Below are 23,816 nucleotides of genomic sequence, written 5' to 3'. Positions count from 1 at the left end.
ATGGAGAATAATCTATCATAGGCCGAAAATAATTCTTGCAAAATAAAAGCATAACTCGAGGATGACATCCCCACTGAGTATTTGCTATTGCTTTGAACAAATTAAACACTTTTTCTGATTTGACTTGTATTGCTTTAATTTGGTCCTTCCAAGTTAGTTTTTCATCCAAGATGACACCTAAATATTTTACTCTGGATGTAATGGGAATTCTTGTTTTTCGGGACATTGAGTAAACTATTGGAGGTGTTACCTTTTTACTAAAAATTGTAATATTAGATTTTTCCATTCAAATGGAGAGTTTTTTACTTTCAAGCCACTTTTGCACTTCCAATATTTGTTCCTCTAAAACAGGAAAATCAGTATGAATTTGTGTCGTGGACGTATAGATACAGATATCATCTGCATATTGAAGATAATTGACTGTTGGAATTAATTTCCTTTTCATCCCGATCATATATATGTTGAATAACAAAGGACTTAAAGGACTTCCTTGAGGTAACCCTTTGCAGGCTGAATACGGTCCTCTACTTTCACTGAAAAAAGTGGAAATATACAGATCTTTTACTGAGTAACTTCCATAATATCAAAACATAGTTGTGAGCTATTTTTAGCTGTTGTATTGTTTGGATTAGGATATTAATGTCTACATTATCATAAGCTGCGCTTACATCTAAGAATGCAGCTAATACAATTCTGTTACTTTTCAGTGAGTCGAAAATATACGAGGAAAGAGTGATTAATCCGTCTTGGCATCCTAATCCCTTTCGAAATCCTATTTGTTCGAACTGAAATATATTTTGGCTTTCTAAAAACCATTCTATTCTCTTTTGTATCAGTTTCTCAAATATCTTTCCTATAACTGACGTCAAAGCTATAGGTCTATATGATTTACCTACTTGAGGGTCCTTGCCTGTTTTTAAAATTGGAATAATCAACTGTTTGGACCAATCTTCTGGTACTTTTCCATTATTTAAGAATTTATTAAAAATTGTGCACATCGCCTTTAACGCTACATCTGGAAGGTGATTAATCATAGAATAAGTAATTCCATCCATCCCTGGAGCAGATTCTTTACTGTTGCCGATGATTTCATAGATTTCCTCTTTTGAAATTGGAGTTGCAAAACCTTTCGCCGATCGTAGTTTTGATGTGTAACTACATAATTCATTTGGTGTTTCAATTACTCCATCTGACACTGTAGGTATGAGTTTCTGAATAAATTCAGTCTTCCAATTTGATTTCAAAGGGACCACATTTGCTGTACGAGGATTTTTGAGCGACCTAAACTTATTCCACACATATCCTAATTTCATGCTTGGGTGTAAATTTTCACAAAATAATTTCCATGATTTTCTTTTTGCTTTTATGCATAATCTCTTTGATTTGGCCACAGAGCGTCTGAATGCTTTCCAGTTCTCCGGATTTGGTTGACGTGAGTATATTCTTGCTAATTCGACTCTATGTAGTTTTGCTTCAGCACACTCTTCTGTCCACCAGTATATTTTTGGGAAGTGTTGCTGACTACTTTTTATCACCCTGGGACAGCTCAAGTCCATCGCAGCCGAAATAATTTTTATAAACTCCTCGTATGTAATATTATCAGGTTTTAATCCATCATCCTCTGAGAAATAAATATTTAAAAGTTTAGTATAATTAGACCAATTAGCTTTGAATACTTTCCATTTGCGAATAGTTAATATTCTTTCATTTGTTGCATGGCAATAAGCCAGGTAAAAATAACATGGATAGTGATCGCTTGTTCTCAAGTCCACATCGGCTTCCCATGTAAAGTCTGCACAATACTTTTCTGAAATTAATGTTAAGTCTATAGATGACGGATTACTTCCATTTCTAGGCACATGAGTAGGTGAACCATCATTTATTATAGTTAACTGTTCCGCCTCCATCCATTCAACAAGAGTTCGACCCAACTTATCTGCTGCCTGTCGACCCCACAATGGGTGGTGGCAATTGAAATCTCCAGTTATGATTAATGGAGTCTTGAATGAACTAATCGTAGACCTTAAATGTTTCACTGCAATTTTTTGCGATGTATAGGAAGATGGTATATATATCGAGATAACGGTAAATATTTTATTCAAAATTTGCACTTGTATTCCCACTACTTCCACCCGATATTCTCGAAGAATCACTAAATTGGGATTAAATGATATGGGTTGGAATGCCAGATTTTCATGTACAAATATACCCACTCCTTTTCCGCCTTTTTGATTAATTACTGCGTGATAATTTTTTATTTCAATTGAAACTCTTCCATCCCCCCATACTTCACACACACATATAATGAGTGGATGATGCTTTTCTATCAGTTTCATGAGTTCAAGTTTTCTTGAAGGAAACAAGCATAAATTCCATTGCACAAACAAAAACATATTTTGCATGTGATAACTTACTGATTATTATATTTAATGTTGAGCATCTTCATATGATTCAAGCTCTTCAATAAGTTTCAATAACTGTGAAGTAATATTTGCACAATCGACTAGAATATTTTTAATTCTCTGAAGATTATCATCCACAGTTATGTTCGACGTTAGTTTTGCCATAACTTGTAACAAACTAATCATTATTTGCTTTTGGGAGTCATATTGTGGGATGCTAGTTCTTAATTTTCGTTTTTCCGTTGTTGTCACTGACGTTGGATTGCTTTGGGAATTTAGTAATACATAATCTGGTCTTTCTTGTTCGTTTTGGGTTTGAGGATTGTCACACGACTTTAGATTTTGCATACCTTTATTTTTCATAACTTCTTTACTTTTAAATATCTTCCCAAATCTTTGATCAGCATAACTATTGTTCATGTTGTAAAGATGAGGTTGAGAAGATTTCCACGAATATAAGTTTCTTGATGTCCCTGATTCCTCTTCTCTTAGAGTGGCCAGCACCTCATATCTGTTACCTGTTGTAATTGCTGAACTTGGAGCTTGTACAAAGGAAGACTCTGCTTTAGTTGTTTTTAACTCTGGGAAATCTTGTAGTATGTTTGCATAAGAATAATAGTCTCTTTCGGTCATAAATGAACTACTAGAACTTCTTGATATGAACAGCCCTCATATGCTATCACTTTCTGAATTTCTCTTTCCTCTTCCCACTTACTGCACGACCTCTCAGTTGCAAGATGATTTCCTGAACAATTTATGCATTTAGGTACTGAAGCACATATATCATCATGTTCATAATCACCGCACCTTGGACATATCGCTTTGGACTTACAAACATCCTTTGTGTGAGAGAAACGGAAACAATTCCTGCACTGCATAACAGATTTTATTTTAGGTTGTACCTGAAATATGTTACTGAGTAGCTTTACATGCGAGGGCAACCTTTGTGATTGAAATGTTACGCTGATCAATTTGGTCGGTTTGAACACAAATTCCCCATTTTCTTGATAAATCTTCTTCTTCATTCTGTCCATTTTGATTATTGGAATATTTCTCTCAGCCTCTGCTTCATCTTGTACTTCTTCTAAATTTATATGTAACGGTAACCCATATATTAGTCCTATTCTGTGTAAAAGACTCTTCGGGATCTTGACATTTACTTTATACTTCTTCTGAAACTCTTTGTTCAAAAGTCATTTGCATCATTGGATGTTAAAAAGTAAACCTTTGCACGATTAGGACCCGATGCCTTAACATAATTCACCTTAATTCTAGCTTCTCTTAAGTGACTACCTAACATAATAGCACTAAAGCTACCAACGTTGTGTTCTGCTCCTTCAACAAGCATAATATATGGGCCATCGTGCCCAGGATAGAATAAGTCATTTTATTCACATTGTCCTTTGATTGCATTGTACGCTCTAATACGTTTGCTTTGAAAATTTTTGGAGCATTTATAGATTCCTCCTTTCCACTAACTTTTGCTCGATTTCGTTTTGTGTTCTGACTTTTTGGTTGCTTAGCAACCAATTCAACATCCATATTTTCTCCGTCTTTATTTGAAGACGTGTCCTTTTTTACTTCCACTACTTCATTCATCTCCATTTGGACGTCCTCTCTGCTTTGATTAATAATTTCCTCGCTAGACATTTTCCCTCACTTGAATGAAATTTGTTGAATTTCTTACAAGCAGGAAACTTTATCTGGATGGCCCAGAGCTTTCCATGGTATAGATTTAACACTGATTTATCTTCTAAATCACAAGATTATTTAATATTAACTTACGTTTCAATAAATTTACTGTCTTGTAATGACACAGAACACTTTTACAATAAAAACAATGATTAAATCCACAATTTAAGCTTGAATTTGTCTGTAGCTATATATTACGCAACTAGCTAATATTTCACCACAGACTATCCTCCATGAAAAAAGCAAAAGTGTTAAATATCTTGGAACATTAGTTACCATGGATAATAATATTAAGGAGGAAATAAAAGCAAGAATTGCAGCTGGTAATCAAAATTATTTCTGACTGTTAAGAGTTTTCAAATCTCGCAGCCTGAGTAGAAATTTGAAAATCAAGTGTATCAGGTAATGGTAAAGCCAGTGGTGACATGGAGCAGAGACATGGACTATGGTACAAGCAGATGAAGAATTTTTGCGAAGATGGGGAAAGAAGGATACTGGGGAAAATATATGGGCCATTAAATGAGAATGGACAGGAGAAACTATGAAATTAGAGCACCCTATAAAAAAACCAGATATAGTTTCCGATATAAGAAGCATGAGACTAAGGTGGCTGGTACATGTGGAAAGAATGCCTGAAGGCAGAGTGGTTAAGAAGGTCTATAAAGGGACACCAGGAGGGAGAAGATTGTTGGAGGATGTTGAGGAGGATGGGAGTAAGACGGTGGAGAAGTAGAGAAGAAGATAGAATGAATGGGCTATCACAATGAGAGAGGCCAAGGCCCTTCTCGGTCTGTAGCAGCCAAGGAGTAAGTAAGTAAGTATGTTGATTCTTTGCACAAGTTTCACTCCTTACCTACATGGCCAACCTGCAAAGTTACACATTTTTCTGATTGATGGATAGAGTGAGACAGACAGTTTTCGTAGAAGTTAATTTTGGTCTTTGTACTTACGTTTTCTTGCTTTATACATTTTATCTTCTCGTCCAAATAAAGTTATTTTAAAATATATCATAAAATTTTCCCAGATTACACATGTATCCACCTAAATCTTTTAACCATGGTCTCCTGAAAGAATATATAATCGAGGTTCCATTACATTTTTACACTTTATTTTGCTTTAAGCAATTTTTGTGTGCGTGTGCGTGCGTCAATAAAATGAAAAGTTCACATTCTTACAAATAAGCCATCATGAGTGACATGATTAATATTTTCCTGAAATGTCCCCAAAAGTTATAAAAGAACAGACTTATAATGGATATGTTTCTTAAAAAAATTATAACTCTTTTTAACCTAAACTGAATACCAAAATTTCATATCGGCCTATCTCTACTCCATTTAACCTCTTAACTGGGTATGACGTAATACTCCGTTCTGGCTCTACTGATTTATAATGGGCATGACGGGATACTACGTTCTCATGTTCTTACTGCTGATATCTGTTGTGTATGACGAGATACTACGTAAAATTACTTTCTTCTTTGTTTCACCAGATGGCTCTGACTTCCAGACTGTTGTAACCGTTAGAGTTAGCGGGAAGCAACGAACACAGCCCGACGTTCAGTTCTATCGCGTATGCAATAATGGCTCAGGCAAATCGGAAGCGACGGCATGTTTTTCCTGCTGAGGAAATCCAAGATATATTGTAGTTGTAAATCTCGCATATTGTAAAAAGTACAACAAGGACCAATAAAAGAATAAACAATACCTAAATGGTATGCCATGGAGCACAGAAATATTAACTAAAATATTGGTTTACGAAATTCATCAATTTATCAACAAAAATTCCCAGGGCAGATTGGGCTTTCGACGAGGAAATTACCCAGTTAAGAGGTTAATATTTTTTAAGAAAGGACCGTTGTGTCTAAAACATATTTCAGGATTTGCACTGACTCAGGAGTCCTGAAAAAACCTGATGGAGGCAAAAAATTGGCCAAAACTGGAAAGCCATGGGATTTTAAATATCCTTGTAACACTCACAGTGATTATGGATCCTAGTTTGATTCAATAGGAGGTCAGAAGTAAATAAATGATTTTATTTTTCGACTGCAGAAAATGTGTCCAGCTCAAGTGAAGGAATTCAAGTGTAAAAGCAGTAAGTATAAATCTGCAGGAAACTGCTATTTATGCACTGGACTAGTTCAGTTTGCACATGTGGCAAGGGTTGCAACTAATGCAGACCAACTGTAAAAAAGCTGTTTCTTTGAACTGGAGTCTTTGCATTCACATTTCCACTCCACAAATATATTATAAACGAAGTTAAAACATCACAGAATAGTCTGGAAATTTATGCTTTGGAAATTCAGGAAGTTTTCCCAAATGAATGGAAATCTTGTCTTTGTTCTAATCTGTTGTCAAAGACATGATAAAAGTATTAAAAACCCAATGCATAATGAAAGCTATATTTTAATAGTTGTGCACCTGCACAGTCAGGAAAATAGTATTCATTTTACATACTCCTCTTCGAGTGAAAAGTCACTAATGTTGAAATTTTCTCTGTTATTGTATATCCTTGTAAGTGCATTTTATCCTTATCATCAACAGCAAATTACATTTTCTGCATCCTCCATTGTTGAGCACAATCTAATCTCTTAAGGTTCGCAATTCGAATCTCGGACTGACTGTTCCATTGTGTTTGTTCTTTCATCTAATTATCATTCATTATTGCCATTAATATAAAGAAGTATAAAGCCACACTAGATGGTAATATATATATATATTTTGCTGCCCCCTTTATTGTATTGTAGTTGTGTTAAGTCATTTTTTATTTCTCTAGGTTAATTTTGAAGATGATGATCAGGAAACGAACACAATGAAACGAGTCTTATCTAGGATCTTTGCATCATAGCATGTTATATCAACCATTTTATTAGTGTTATCTTAGGCTGAATGGACTAATGGTAAAACAGATTTATTAGCAGCCCTTAGCCCTATCCAGGGGGGCATAAGGGGGTGCTTGCACACCCTTTAATTTTCTTCTGCACCCCCTACATTCAACTGAAAACACTAATCCTTAGAGTGTCATATTATGTCATGTCGTCATATTGACTGCCGAATGTTAGATACTGAAGTAAGACAGTTATTGTTGTATGCAACAGACAAGCACTGACAGAGATGCCGATATACATACTTTTCTGTACTGACGGCAGCCTCAATGAAGATCAACGGCCATTTTTTCCTCTCGTCAGCATTGTTGTTATGAATTTTTCTTCTTTTGTTTCTTCAAGTGGTCTGTTTGTGGTTTTCGATAATTGCCTATAATTTAATGTGAGTTACGTTTTCTTTTCTTGTTCTTTATTGGAGTGTTGATAAACGGTTTATTTTCCACCTACTTGTTCTTCCTCACACTGGAGCAAACATTTCACAACAATATAGGTGGGAAAATTACGTAATAACTTCCTTCGTTACTCTATTATTTTCCATAAATAAATTGTATTATATTCCAAAACTTAAAAGTAAGGATATAATTTTTTAAATTCACAATATTGTCAATTTTTATTATAATGATTTAAAGAAAAATAGCAGCTTCTAAAATGACATTACTCTGCTTTAATGTTACTTCTGGTTCTATATATTGAATGAGTCTAAGCATACATTGTAAGCCAATTTTTATATAAACAATATCGTATATCGTGTTCACTTAAAATTTATATTGCCCTACACTACTCTGGGACATTTCAGAGACATCCTTTTATTTGCATCTGTTCTGCATTCTTAAAATTTTTTCTGTATTTTTTCTAAGAATTGCCACATTTGTCCTAAGTTTGTTCATGCTATTTTTTAACTTCTTCACATGTTTCTCCAGTTTCATCACAAGCACACCCTTCCATAGCATTTGTTGTACCAGTAGTTTTTCCTTGCTTTGTAATGTATTTCTGAACTGTTGGTCCCGGATACTCATTGGTTTGGGGGGCTTCACTTTGTTTGCACTCTGGAACACAAACATCTTTCCTGTAGTATGACTTTTCGAGACCGTACAACCATCTTGTGCATGCTTCTTTACGTTTGCGCTTTTCCTCCTGTACTTCAATTCTGAGCCTATGAACAGAAATTTCAGTTATCAAATACAATAAATATAATGGTGAATTTTACAGGAAGTAGACTTTCTTGGTTGCTGCTGCTCAGAACTGTCGTATCTCAACCGCTGGAAGTGCCTGCAACAATATGCAACAGTCCAGTCTTATTGTAATTATCAGTCCTTCATATGACAAGTACAGGGAAAAAACCTGATAAGTCCAATTTTATCAATTTTCTGTTGTTGATGGCGTTAAGTAGTTAAATATGTACTTTTGTATGGTGTAACTGAACAGACGAGAAATGTGAAAGTTTAAGAATAGTATACTGAGGAAAAGAAGTGAGTCTTGAAACTGAATTTTTTCTCTTGTAAAAACAGGAAAATGTGACTTATCAGGTTTTACCCCTGGACTCTAATACACTGATGAGCAGTTGAAACACCTGCTGTGTTGGCGAAATGGTGCTGTGGTTGCCTCTGCGAATGGAACAGTGCCACATGACGTGCGACTGCGAAGGCGTTAGACCTTATACTGACTGTATGAGTAACAGTCGAATACAGAATGGGGAAAACACAAGATCTCAGTGCATTTGATCGTGGCCAAATCGTTGGAGCTAGACATATGGGTCACATCATCTGTGAAGTTGTGCATGCACTGGGATTTCTGTCGATGACAGAGGACGTCGTCGGCTAGCTTGGATGGTAACAGCGGATAGACATGCCACAGTGCAGCAAATCACTCGCCAATTCAATGACCTGTAAGCAGCCATACCATCCACAACAATCTCCTTGATATGGTGTATAGAAGCCACCCCAATTGAACTCTTGATGCATGGAAAAATGTCATCTGGACTGATGAGTCAAGGTACATGTTAGTACATGCTGATGGCAGAGTACAAGTGCATTGCCAAGCACATGAAGCGATGGATCCCTCGTGTCAGCAGGGCACAGTTCAGGCCGGTGGAGGTGGTATCCTCGTATGGGGACTGTTTATGTGGGATGAAATGGGGTCCCCTGGTACATTGCCCATTGTCCCTCACTGGTGAACGATACAGGGACCTGCTGTCAGATCATGTGCATCCATTTGTGCACCTCCAACACACTGCAGGGGACCTGTATTTACAGCATGATAAAGCACCAACGCAACCCTCCCGAATTGTGACCGAGTGGTTGAAGGAACACTCCAGGGACATGAGCATGCTTCCCTGTCCCCCCGAGGTTGCCCAACCTCAACCCCATCGAACACATCTAGGATTCTGTCGAGAGGGATGTGTGCGCTGTGGACCATGCTCCGACCGATCTCCCTGCATTGTGGAAGGCTGTGCAGTGGCCATGGATAGGTATGGCTTCCGAATGCTTCCGGTGCCTTGTGGAGTCCATGCCACGCCTCATCACTGCCTTCATCAGGGTGAAAGGGGATCCTTCACGTTACTAGGTAGGTGTGTCTAATTCAATTGCTCATCAGTGTATGTATATACATGTAATTTAAGGCTGACGTTAATTTTTTTTGGATGGGCAACACTCCTCTTTGTCCCTTCTGGATGATCCTGCCACTGGTTCTGCAGTTTCAAGGAGACTGGGAGAGGTCATGTAATATCTTTTCTTTCCTAGTCACACAGAATGGCCGTAGGGAGTTTTTAGACTGAAGTGACGTGGGGGTTTCACACTGAAGTGACAAGCAACACAGGTTCCATCCAGTCTGTAGAATAGCATTCACTGCACATGTGATGCAAATAAACTGAGGCGACAACATGCACAATATTGAGAAAACGATCCACTCCGAACTACATGTGCAGCTTCTTGTGTCACTTAGGTACAAAAAGTGAATTTATTTCTGAAGGTTGGTTTCCATGCCACGTACCACTTGCTCCAGTCTGAAAGCTCTCATAAGGAGGGGTAAGTCGGACATCCGTCCCAGATATTAACATAGCTGTGTTTAAGCGGTGCTTTATATTTAGAAACAAAGTTATCAGATTTCCCGCACCTTGTCACTTCGTCTGAACTATTTTGTTGTTATAAGCCCAGCACCCACGATTTTGGTTAGTGATTTTTCCATGGCTCATGTATATTTGTAATTGAAATACTACCTGTGACATAAATTATTAACATAGCATGAACGTATGATACCTATGTACTACTTTTCATATTAATTAATTGGACAAAAGTTTTACGATTCCAGTGAATTTAAAGACTGCCTTCCATGTGCCTAGCACAATTGTACCTAGTTTTCCAGAGGTATCCACTGCTATAATCCTGGTTCTTACTCTACCCAGTGGCAGCGATTGGGTTCCAAACCAGGGGGGAGGGGATCAAAGGCAGTATATTTCCCTTTGTAGATAAGGGTTAGCATAGTGTGGGGGCAAAAGTAGGGGGTAATCACTGACACTAGCCATTACTGTAGCCTAATAGAAAGGTCATTTTCAATGCTAAAGATAAAACCTACTTACAGTATTCCTTGGGCAGGATGCGAAATCATGGGGGTGGCAGGGGGGATTTCCCCCCACCAACCATCTTCGCCTCAAAAATGCCCCCAACCAAACATTTCTGGGGGGAGAGTTTCTACTATAACGTACAAAAGATAAACAATTACTTTTAATTTCAAATATCCTTTACTAAGAATAATATCGAATATATACACAAATTAGTGTAGTTGTGAGTGTTCAATGCTTTTTCTTTCTCAAGAGATCATTAACAAATCTACATCAATACGCACAATAAAAGTAAAACATGAATGCAAAACAATAATAACTATGAAATCTAATTGATTTATATTAACATAAAGCACAAACTAAACAAGAAGTTACACATAATAAAACTACTTGAACTATTTCATAATTTATTAACATCTTTAACCAGTTAGTAAAGAAATTAGCTTCTTTGCAATATCTGATATGTATAAAAGTAACAAATTAATTTCCTTTATGTAATTAATAATAATAGTATTATTATTATTATTAATATATTTTGATTAATTTATTTTTACTTTTAATAACATTACAAATATGTATATCGTATAATATACACATATGTTTGTGGGGGGGGGGGGTTGAATATGAAGAACTTTCTCCCCCACCAGTTTTCAATGATTTCGCACCCTGTCCTTGGGACTTAATCATCTAACATTATTGGCACTAAATCATAAAGAAGAAGTGACAGTACTTATGTGTGACTTTTTTGAATGAGATCAAGAAAGAAGACATTTTAAAAATATGTTAACTTAGAAGGTTAACCTGTGCTGAGAAAATCTGTCTTAAGAAGTAAGTGCTATTTTCAGTATGTGTTACAGTACCCTGCTCAAGGGAGGAGGGTGGCAGAAGGTCATACCCCCTCCACTTTGGCCCAGTATTCTTAAAAAAAAAGTATGTCAAAGTAGGCAGTTGCTTTGAGCCTGCCTCAGCAACGACACGTTTCTCGAAAATCGTTGATGATGTAAATTTTGAAAGATTATATCTGTCTAAAATGCCTCCTAGGCATTAATTAGAAATTCACAACGCAACATAAGCCTATTTTGTATTAGGAATATGCACTGGCGTACCAGGGGTGGGGGCTGAAGGGGCTACAGCCCCCCAAAATTTTAGAAAATAAGAAATTGAAATGAAGGTAGGTAATGAAGTCGGAAATAAAAACTTAAAATTACCCCCGATAACCATTTTTGTGTTTGAATAACTTTTAAAACAAAGGTTTAAAATGCTAATTGGAGCTCATATATCATGAAAATAAAACGCCAACAACGGGGTATCACTAAAATTGATTTACGCCGATGTATTCTATGATCCAAGCAAATATTTAATCGCACTCTGTTAAGTATAGGTTAGATTCATGACACTGAATCCGCGTTCGCATTCAGCTGTAGATATTGGTACAATTTTAATTGAATTCCCATAATTCTTGAGTGAGGTGGATTTTTTTATTTTTCTTTGTAGATGTGAAAATATTTAACTAGTGACGCACATATGTTTTCACTTACATTAAAGTTCACCTAACATGTCTCCAGAAAACACACCTTCATCTACAAGCCATACATGCGAAAAGAGACCTAAGTTTTCAAACCGGTTATTCATATTGTGCACCAAAGATTGACAAAATTACTTTCGAACGTATGGTTTTACTCTAATTACTGAACTATCGTCCTCCTACGCGACGAATAAATCTTTTTCAATGTTTCAAGAGAAGTCACGCCAATTTCTTGCTTTGCTCTAAGAACTGAAGCATTTTGGTTTTGCCTATACAATGATAGTACTTTCAGTACTTGTATAGAGTCTTAAAATATCGCAAATTTCATCATAAACAACTACTTTGACAAATGTCATACCAATCCTTGAAACCTGAAACTCTCAAGAGTCGATCGGGGACAATCTCGACTTATTTTTATAAAACATAACGAAACACTACAGATCTCAACAAGCTCTCGAACAGGATTAAACGACGAAGCGACCCAGCATACGTCAGAAACACCACCCAGTTTTAGTATTCGATAGAAAAGTAGCCTACTTGTGAAAAACCAGAAGTCTGAAAAAATACAGAATACATGGCATCTAAAAGACAGCCAGGAGCACCAATTTTTCAAAAGCATTGGGTGGGCTCAAACACTTGATTTATAAGTTCACAAAAAATCACATAAGTGGGTCCGGGCCCCACTGACCCATATAAATTGGCGCCACTGTACGAAGTCGACATAAATTGCGTAACGATTTTTTTGTAGGTATGGTGCGGTAAATTTAATTGAATTCAACTGAAACATCATAAGTACGATATAGTTTACAAGTGGGTTGGAAATAATGATCCCCGGTTGAGATGTGTCATTCATAACCTGAGATTTGATGTTTCAAAGCAGGAAGGGGAGGGGGGGGTGAGAATCCAACCTATCGCACCCTGCATTAAAATGAATAGATGCATGTTTGTTCGCTACTTTCAAATGACAAAATTCTGATTTTCCGTTTCATCACATTCCAAATAAACTCAAAACGATGTCTAGGGGCTTTGTATGTTTCGGAATTATCTGTTCTTAAAATGGCCATAAATTCTAAAAAAATAAAGAAATAAAATATATTTATGTAAAAAACAGGAAATCCGGATGTATACGCACACACTACATACGTATATATATATATACTATTTAAGTTCACAAGTTCAGCCCCCCGAAAAAAAATCCTGCGTATGCCAGTGGGAATATGTAGAGTAGACTTGACACAGCTAGTGCTCTGTGTAGGCAGACAGACACCAGACCCTGGTTAGCATTTCCATTGGGGGCGTGTCCCTCTGAATGTGTAGAGGCAGTTCTCAGTGCATTTAAGCCGGACCCTGTGGCCGAGTGGTTAGCACATCGCGCTGCGACGCCAAGGGTCCCGGGTTCGAATCGCGCTCGGGCTTGGTTGTTTGTGAATGTACATTCATCAATTTCATCACTCATCCCCATCTTCGCAAATTAGCCAAGAGGCACAAAACGCGAAGTAAAATAAACTAAATCAATCAATCAATCAGTGCATTTAATACACTTGAAATGAGAAAACGAACGTTCAACTGTAGAATTTGTGTCCATTAATGTTAAATATGACAATATGTACATTTCTACATTTATAAATGCTGCACCCTTTATCATGATATTCCCAGTGGAACCTAAAAACGAAAGGTAAAGCATTCCACATTGAGCAGAGAACTTCAACCAACCCATCATCTGCCATCACTATTACAAGTAGCGACACCTGTGGTAAATTTTTGTAAGTATTCATTGCATAGTGCTTGCATATGGGTGTGAGACAGACTGTGTAGTACAAAATGTTTCTAAGTGATTCTGTTGCATTTGAAATTGTATTTATAGTGAATAAAAGGTCTAAACTGTGATATCGTTTTATAAGCGAAATGCAAGATTCATATAGCGTAATTTCAGGCTTTTCGTGATACATCGATGACATAGAAAGCTGTTGTACGTGCATGTAAAAAGTGCTCCCCTGTGCTTAGCACCACGCCATGAAGGCGTATAGGGGGTGTGGGAGTGACGCCCCACACTTTCTTGATCCGGTCGTGAGTGGGGGTGATGTGATCAGCATCACGCCCCTGCCCGCCTTTACCCCCCAGGGTTTCCTCCAGGTACCCATGTTATTCGACGCTGGGTGGGCGCCGGGGCCGCTTCCATCGTTAGAAAAGTTCCCGGATTTGAACCGGCCGGGGATCGAACCCGGGACCTTTAGCATGGTAGTCAGACGCGTTACCGACTTTTTTTAATTTTTTTTTATTTACAATATAACTATTACATTCTACTACTTTTTAACAAGGTTTAACCATGCTTCATTTGTGGTTACATTCACAAATGTTACATTATTGTTGAGTCATACAGTGTGTGTTGAATATAGTTTGCATATAACCTTTTTTTTTTTACTAGGTAAAATTTTCCCATATTCACTGCGGTAATAGTCCCTCATATTGTTTCCTGTTTGTCCATTGAAAAAAATATATATCATGTACGTACCTATAATCCACTGTATCGCTCGATGCTTTGTAGCAGGGAAAAAATTAAATTCCGGAAAAATTATTACTTTCGGAGTAATACACTGAACTGATGATCGACTTATATGTGCTATCATTTTTTGGAGTACCGGCCAGTCTTGTTTTGCCTTTCCACAGTACGTCATCCTGTGTGCTATTGTATCTTCTAATAAACACTGCTCACAATTAGGGTCTGAACTAAACCCCAACCGATGTCGTTTTGCTTTATTATCAATTAGTTCGTGAACAACTTGGTACCATTGACTGCATTGTCTATTGGATAAATGTTTTGCCGAGATATTGGTAAAAATTCTGTTCCAATTATATTGTGGGTGTTTCTTCACTATGTGCGGCGTATCCATATTTTGAGTAAGGTATTGATTATACAAATCTTTCACTGTTAGCTGATTATAGTCTATTTTCTTTATAAGTCCATATAAATATTCCATTATAGCTTCTTGATATACTTTTTGGGAAGTGGGAATTTTGATCTCATTCACTGGTGCTTCTAATGGAATATCTCTTATATATGTATACCCTGGAATGTCCTCGACATTTTCTTTAGATTGAATCATTGAAAAATATCGATGATTAAACAAAGCTTTTGTTTTTTTACCAACGTCCACCAAACTCATTCCTCCTTGCTGTTTTTGTAAGCTAAGTGTCTGCTGATTCACTCGGAAAACTTTTCCTGCCCAAAGGAACCGGTTTAAACTTTTCTTTATTCGTGCTAAGTTACGATTATCACATGGCCAAATTTGGGCTCCATACCACAGTTTTGATAAGATATATACATTTGCTATTTTGACTCGCGTACATAAAGTGAAGGGTCGTTGTATAAATTTGTGTATGGTATAATTAATATTCTGATATATATTATCATAACTAAGTTTTATGCTTTTTGTAGTGTCATTTGTAAAAAACACTCCTAGGATTTTAACTTGATCCACTTTTTTAAACGTCACGTCAGGTGGCTGTTCATGTTGCTTTCCTAATGTTAAGTAACACGTTTTAGTCTTATTCACTAAGGCACCAGATTCTATTTCATATTGTCGTATACATTCCGTTAAGTTCTTAATCGCTGCCTGATTTTGACATATGACTGTGACATCGTCGATATAAGCTCCAAATAAATAAATAATAAATTGTCCATTGAAAAAAATATATATCATGTACGTACCTATAATCCACTGTATCGCTCGATGCTTTGTAGCAGGGAAAAAATTAAATTCCGGAAAAATTATTACTTTCGGAGTAATACACTGAACTGATGATCGACTTATATGTGCTATCATTTTTTGGAGTACCGGCCAGTCTTGTTTTGCCTTTCCACAGTACGTCATCCTGTGTGCTATTGTATCTTCTAATAAACACTGCTCACAATTAGGGTCTGAACTAAACCCCAACCGATGTCGTTCCTGTAATGTTATTATTTACGGTCGTGCGACAGTGTTGAAGGAAAGGTGCCAAGGCCATTACAAAAAGGGGTAAGCTTAATGGGCTTCCTTGCGGAAGTCCTCTTTTGACTATGCATTTATTAGTTAAAAACCCATTGATTTTTGCCTTTAAGCTTATATTTGTCACTAATGTTTTAATATTTTCATACATTTGTCCATGAATACCCATCTTTTGTATTGTTTTTAACAAAAAACTATGTCCCACTCTATCAAATGCCTGTGAATAATCAATCGCTACGAGGTATTTATTTTGTTGGGCGTCTTGAGATTTTATTATTTCATCTCGTAATAGTGTCAATAAATGGTATATTTTTTTTCTCCAACTACTCCATATTGATATGGTGTAGCCAGTTTTGTCAAAATCAACTTTAATCGATTTGCTACACATCTAGTCAGTATTTTATAGTCTGTGTTAAGTAAAGTTATTGGTCTGTAATCTTTCATCTCCTTGGGTTGACTATTTTTTGGTATTAAAATTATTATTCCTGTTGTCTCATAATTTACTAAATTATTTTTGTTTAATACTGTATTAACCCATTTTGTTAAAGTATTACCCATTGTTGGCCATAAAACTTTATATGCATTCGTCGCTATTCCATCTTCCCCAGGTGCTGTTCCCCGTACCCCCTGTACTATTGCTTTATACACTTCTTCATTTGTGTATGGTTGGTTTAATCCAACCATTTCTTCTGATTTCAGGATTGGTATGTATTTGTCTAAAAATTGACTAGCCTTCTCATTATTTTGATATGCGTTTGAATATTTATTTTCCAAATATTTATACACTATTTGTTGTATTTGGTTCCCCTCATTATGGCCTACTCCATGATTATCCTGCATTTCTGTTATCAGACTCTGTTTTTGTCGCTGATATATATTTGTTACGTGAACTAAATTTATTTCTTCTTCAATATCTATATTGGGGAGCGCACTGTGTATACGTATTCCTTCTACTTTTGTTGCCTGTAGGCGCAGTAGTTGTGCTTTTACTTTTTTAATTTTCGTTTGCGTGTCACTGTCATTTTTCTTTTTCTTATATAGATCGTGTAATACTGCATAATGGAAATTAAATTTATTATACCATTCGTGTTGTTTTTCCCAGGAGTATTGTTTACAATATCTTTGGAAATTTGGCTTAAAAATTTCTGTCCACCATCTATTAATATTTTGTTCATATAATGATCTCTTAGTCCATTTTTCCCACTGTTTGTCAAAGCCAAATCTAAAATCTTCTTCAATTAAATGTGATGTATTCATTTTCCAAGTTCCCCTCCCTATTCTAGTTAACCTTACCGGTGATTTCATTGTTGTAACTACAGCATGGTGATCACTAAAACCACCGGTTCCATATGAACAGAGGTAATATTTGATTTTAGTTCACTTGAAACATATCCCCTATCTATTCTCGAGGCACTAGTTGCAGTGACGTATGTGTATCCGAGTTCATTGCCTCTTTTTTTCTTGCCACACGTCCTTTAACTGCAAGTTGTGCACCAATTTTTGCAAAGCATTTGAAAAATTATAACCCGGTGTTTGGTCCACATTACATAATACGCAATTAAAATCCCCTGCTAAATACATTGAACCTGCACTACCTGCAATGTATTGTGGTACTGTATATGTATAAAAATTACTTCTTTCGTTCCGGTATCTTGATCCCGACGGGGCATAAACGTTAATTAATGTCAAGGTTCCCAATTTCCCCATGATTAGCCTTCCACTGGATTCTTTTTGTACTTGGATAAATGATAGTCCTTTACGAACTAAAATTGCAGTTCCTGTACCACTTGAATTATAATTATTATATTCTATGTAATTTTGATTACATTCTAGCGAATTTCGGCCTACTTCTTGCAACATCGCAACATCTATACTTTTTTGATGCAAGAAACTACGTAGTGATTTTAACTTTGTTTCATTTTGTATATTATTTATATTTATATTTGCAACTCGTATTACTGATGTTTCCATATTCCTATATAATACTATTAATAGTATTAAAATAATCCACACTTTTGTATAATACATATTTTCCATATAAATAAATTACTCTAAGTACTATGTTCTTGAGCTGCCTTTTCGCTTTCTTTACTTCGATTACCAGTCCCCATCTTCACTACTGGAGAATTTAATCCAATAATTGGAGCACTATTTGAAAAGTTATTTCCTAATCGTCTGGTAGAACGCCGTTTTGCTATAGAGTTTTTTGTTTTTGTTTTTCGTTTAAGCTTAGTTTCACTTACCTTCATTTGATTACTATTCTCACTCCCACAAGTGGAAATGAGATCACTGTCTTCTTCTGATTCTTGTTTGTCACTCAGTGATTTAGTGGCGGATGCAGTTTCCTCTGGTGATAAGGTAGTGGGGGGGAGGGATGTGTCCATGAATTCTTCCTTTTTCTTCTCACTCTTCATTGATTCTCTTGATTCTTTTTCTTCCTTCGAGTGTTTTTTATCTTGAGGTTCTGACGTTTTTTTATTTGCTCCCTCCTCTTGTGTTCTTCCTATTTGTTTTCCCATCTCATTATTACTGGTTGGCTTCATTTGTGAGGTAACCTCATTTTTCTGCTGATTTGATGCACTAGCTAAACCCTCTGAGCTTACTATGTCGGTCTCATTGGTCAAAGCTGCCTTACTGTAGGTTGCCTTGACTTTCGGTGGGACCCGTAGGGTAGTCATTTGCCGCTGGTTACAACTGTATCTTAAATGTTCATCCGAACCACAGAACTCACACGTTGGAGTTTGTCCCGTATATATCACGTGTGCCTTATATTTGCCAATAGTTACAAATGATGGTATTGGCTTCTTTAATGACATTTTTACTGTACGTACGCCACTGGGCACAGGGTAACGAAACTTTTCACTCCACATTTCTTCTGTCACTTCATCCACTGTTCCATATTCACTGAATTTCCCGTGCACTTGTCTTAATTCAACTTCCATAGGTAAATTAAATACACGTACGTATTTCACTGTTCGACTTGCGTCGCTAATTTTTACTTTCACTACGTTCCCATTATCATACTTAAATTCTAATTCACCTGGGTACTGTTCTAGCAATTTTAACATAGTACGTTGTCGCACTAATTTCAAATAAACACCTCGCGCAGTTGTCGGTATTTGTATTGCTAAAATTTCATCAATACTAAGTTTAAACTTACTGTAAATGAACTCATGCACGTCCATTGCACTGGGTTTTGCTGCTCCATATGCGAAATTTATCAAAATGGTATTTTCACGTTCCATTTCTATCCTTTTTGTTCTTATTAACTTTTGTCAAATACTATTACCGATCAGAGTCCTATTTTCCACTTGGCTCAACACTCGCACTCGGTTTTCCGCGTCACGCGTTATCTAAGCCCGCACGACTGCTTAGCTTCGACCTGCCTCTCCCGTGGCCAAGCACGGACTGAAGGGCCACCGCGGCATGTGACTGCGGAAATGGTTTCGAACATTCGTATCGGTTGTGTTCATCCGTCAAGTTCAAAGAAAGCAACTTCGTACGTGTATGTGTGGAATGAGAAAAATGAATACTAACTACTTGTTCAATACGCTTGGCCCCATTCAGCATACAGCTGCAAGAAGCCACGTGCCGGAATACGGTATGTTACAAATTTAATATCGTTTTTTGTTACTACGTTCGTACAGTAGGTCCATACTTTCTTTTTGTGGCTTTGTGCCATTTTCTACTGTTCAAGGTTAACTGCTTCAGTGGCCAACCTCGTTGAGTGGTCGACTCGCAATTTCGCCATGTTCTGACGTGTTTATTGCAAGTATCCCATCGTCCTTTTCAACTAATCATTATTCCTCATCGTTGCAATTAGCCAGACGTGGCAGAAAAAGCGACATAATGCAAGTACAGTCACGGACACTACCGGCTTGTAACGATTCAATTAAAAGTCAATGTATTCATTACAAGCCGGCAGTGTCCGTGACTGTACAAGGGCAGTGAATAGTGTTTGTATTTCGTTACTTTACCTCACATTTCTTCCGCTGTCGGCTAACCCGACGATGAAGAGTGATGATTGGATAATATTGATGAATTAGTACTTGCAAAGAACGCCCATTCTCAGGCTGGTATTCGAACTCGGTAACTGTGGTGGCGAGATCCGAAATCAATCACTTAACGTGCTCGGCCACGGAGCCGGGTAGAGATTTAGTGATTCGTAATTCTGACTTGTAATAAAAAAAAAGTTTGTTTGTGACATAGTAGGCTACTTATAAAATAAGTACCTAACTCGCCAATAACCAGCCATCGATTGGTAAAAAACAGGAGTGTGCCCAGGAAAAAAATGGGAAGGGGTTCTGAAAGCGTTATAATTGTCAACTATGCTTGACTTTTTTGCACCAATTTTACCTATTTTGAGACTACTGGGTTCTGGAGCACTCTGGCGTTCCGTGGTCTGAAGAACCTACAGACAGCCCAGTCAACAAGGGTCACTTTCCCTTGACTCCGTGCATCTAGATCACAAGTAGGTAGGTACTTGCCTTCAGTCACATACGGAAAGGGTTAAATGCTTTAAAATCGGAGGTGAACATTCAGAAAGACAAGTTACTTTGGAATATATATAGCATGTTTCTGAAATTAGAGATGTTAATTTTGAGGATGTGATGCGCGTGTAGTTGAATGAAGAGCTACTAAATGCTTTTGAAGGAAGACAAGCTTTATATACTATGTTCTTCTGAAACCTTGTTGTTGATATGGCAATTAAGTTCGTCGTTTTCCCCCTCAATTTATTTTGACTTCAGTAGATGAATGTAAAGAATGTTGTATCTAATTCACTTGAAAAGTCGGCAAGAGAACGCTAGTTCAAAATGCATTTTTCTCTTGTTTGAAAGTAGGAAGAGACATTTTAACATTTTAAACATACGATCACCAGCGTCATGTACGGACGCCATCGTAACTTACTTTCTGTACTGAACTGATTGTTTCTCGATTCCACTTAAAATAATTGGAAACTTTTTAGTTTGGGTTTCTTATGATTACAAGTGCGTAGGCACCGGATCGTTTCACGTCATTATCAATGCATCAGAGGAAGAACATTTAGCGTAAAATCTAGAAACGCAGACTTCTCGTGTCTTAAACCTATAATGTTCTGTATGCGAAATTGAGCCAAGCGTGTGTGTCTGTTTTCCAGTGGCGTCTCGTCCCTTGGGGCTTCAGGCGCTTAGCTCCTAAAGAAAAACGGACGTATTGACGTAATTTTCAATCACCATAATACATAACTATCACACAATCTTTTAAAAGGCGATTTTTACCGACGTAAGTTCATCGTCAGCAGCAATGGATACGACAGCGCTCCTAGCGGCATTGATGTCAGTTATCATCTCGGGGCTCGTCGCAGAGGAAGGCGTGGTCTACGCTACACGCTACAGTGAAGGTCACGTGCTAGCAGAGAGAGCGAAGGGAGGAGTGCAATGTGTTTGGATGTTGATTCGGGGCTACTTCCTTGGCGTCGCGTTCGTTCGATCCCGCGTGTTGTAGTGTAGCGTTGTGGTGGCTTTTATTCGCTATGAACGAAGTGGATTTCTTGTTGGCAACACCATTTCAGACATTGAGTGACCAAGAAAAACTTGTTGTTATACAATTAGGTCCTGACGATCCGAGTGTTACATTAATACAAAAACACAAATCACAATCACGCTCTTTCAATCCAGACTGATACAACAGAAAACCGTGGTTGACAGCTAGCGAGATCAAGAAAACTCTCTTTTGTTTTAATTGCTTTTGTTTGGTGGTGGTGCTTCATGGACAGTTCATGGTATAAGTGATCTCAAACATCTTTCTGAAAGAATAACTCACATGAAACTAGTTCTTTGCACATTGGAAAGTCGTTAAAATTGACTTTGTTTGGAAAGGTTGATTGTAACGCCGCGGCTACTTATTTAACGTGCCTGACGACGTTCTGGTTCTACATTACAATGGTAATGTCAAACCCACAAAAACAATTAAACATATAAACAAAAGGCAATCATTAATAACCTATTTACCTTTTGTCCCAGGGTAAGTGCCATCAGTCGGAGCCCAAGAGATTACATAGGGTAGAACAAATCACACCACAGGGTTAGTTCTATATATACACACTGTAATTTCTATAAAAGAGCACATGCATAAACATTACATCATTGCCCCTTTCATTCATACATTCACTCACGCATTCATATCTCGGCAATCCAATAGACATGAGTAATTAGTACAAAAATAGTTCGGCGTCATGTTTAAAGTTGGCTACATTGATTAAAACTGTTCTTAATTTGACATTTACTTTTGCTTTTCCGGGAAAAACCATGTTCCGGTAGGAGCTTAACCTGTACGACCAAACACTACTCCTTTTATGTTGTTGTAATTGAATGTTAATATTTATATTGTTACTTTTGCGGTGAACTTGGATCACTGTTATATAATTATATAGACAATTTATAGCGTCGTACAATCTGAATGTTAAATACTTTGGATAAATGAATAATTGAAGCTGTACGGTTTTACAATTTAAAAATATAGTGGATGCAATTTAATCGCCGTAATAAGCAATGTCTCTTCGAGATTTTTTATATAATTAAGCGAGTTTCTTGGATGTCACGACGGGGCGAACGAAGCTTATCCATTTTCACGTCCATTCCGGCTTACCTTTGTCGGCTCTGACTGAAGTCCTCGTGGTGGAGATGGATGCTTGGCGGCTTGGTCAATAGATGGTTTCCTGGCGATAAGATTGGATTTCCGCATCTTCAAGGGTGGCAACTAGGGCAGACGCCCCCCAGCGGGGCCTTTCGCTGTCTCTACTCCATCTTGATAGTAAACAACCACGTGTGAAATAAACACAACACGGAACGGTGCGACACACAAAGCGGATACTTTACGCGGGTGGTTCGCGAGAGATTGTGCACGATAACACGTCGAAGAAAATCTGAGTAAAAACTGTGTCTTCCGCTTCTCTGCGCGTCTATTTATTTGCTATTCAAAAGGTTCGTTACGGTACCCTCTCTTGCCAAGCGTTGGTAAATCGTCCTCAAGTCGTAGCCTCTTGTCCTGCTATCTTCGCCCGTGTATTTGGAGTTCTTTGACCCTTCTCCAAAAGCACCTCGAAGAGAGGTTACCCAAAGACCGGGCCCCATTGTAACCTGCACGTTCGTTCCGAAGAGAGTGCCAGGGAGTCTGTAGTTATTGTTGTCCAGTCTCGTTGTTTAATCTTTAATATCTGGCTTAATTCATCTCCTATCAAATTCTGCTTTTGGGATTTTGTCGATTATAATCTGCTGCTGCGCCGTCTAAAATTTCAGGTGAATCTGATCATTGGTACTAAAGTTGTACTTTATGTTCTTTTAGCCCGAGGATCGGCCTCTTCTCTCGGGAAACAGGCTAGTCCTCCGTGCTCCGCCGTCCAACTCTCGGTGTACAGCCACCATCCAATACATGTTATTGCTTATTACGGCGACTAATTGATTTACCTGATAATTAGCAAGATTTTATCGTTATATGATGTTCGCGAACACAAATCGATGAAGCATATAGACTGTCAATTACAAGGCACAATGAATTAGTCCGGAAAAATTTGCATATATTAAATAGAATTATCGATTGCTTAAAATTCTGTGGTCGACATGAACTTGCTCTACGAAAGAGAACAATCTTTAAACAGAGGCATCTTCCTAGATTTAGTAAATGAGATAACAGTTTGCATGAACATTTAGAGGAATCCAAAGTAAATAAATACACATCAGCCGTGATACAAAATGAGTTGTGTTAACAAAACAGCATGCGCTATTGAGTGCTGCGA

General features: G+C 37.4%; 1 protein-coding gene across 2 annotated transcripts in view; it reads right to left on the bottom strand.

The window, feature by feature from the left end:
* Positions 1-7,656: 7,656 nt before the first annotated feature.
* LOC146001212 (uncharacterized) overlaps positions 7,657-23,816 on the bottom strand; it is a 38,670-nt gene continuing 22,510 nt past the window's right edge. For both annotated transcript variants that reach the window (XM_083138505.1, XM_083138506.1), the window contains exon 5: positions 7,657-8,128. In XM_083138505.1, coding sequence (XP_082994631.1) covers positions 7,864-8,128 — 265 coding nt within the window. In that variant the 3' untranslated portion in view covers positions 7,657-7,863. The remainder of the gene's footprint in view (positions 8,129-23,816) is intronic.

Source organism: Lepisma saccharinum, chromosome 17 (assembly GCF_977018435.1).
Source record: "Lepisma saccharinum chromosome 17, izLepSacc3.1, whole genome shotgun sequence".
In the NCBI taxonomy this organism is placed as follows: domain Eukaryota; kingdom Metazoa; phylum Arthropoda; class Insecta; order Zygentoma; family Lepismatidae; genus Lepisma; species Lepisma saccharinum.
This window is presented reverse-complemented; position numbering and strand designations above follow the sequence as displayed.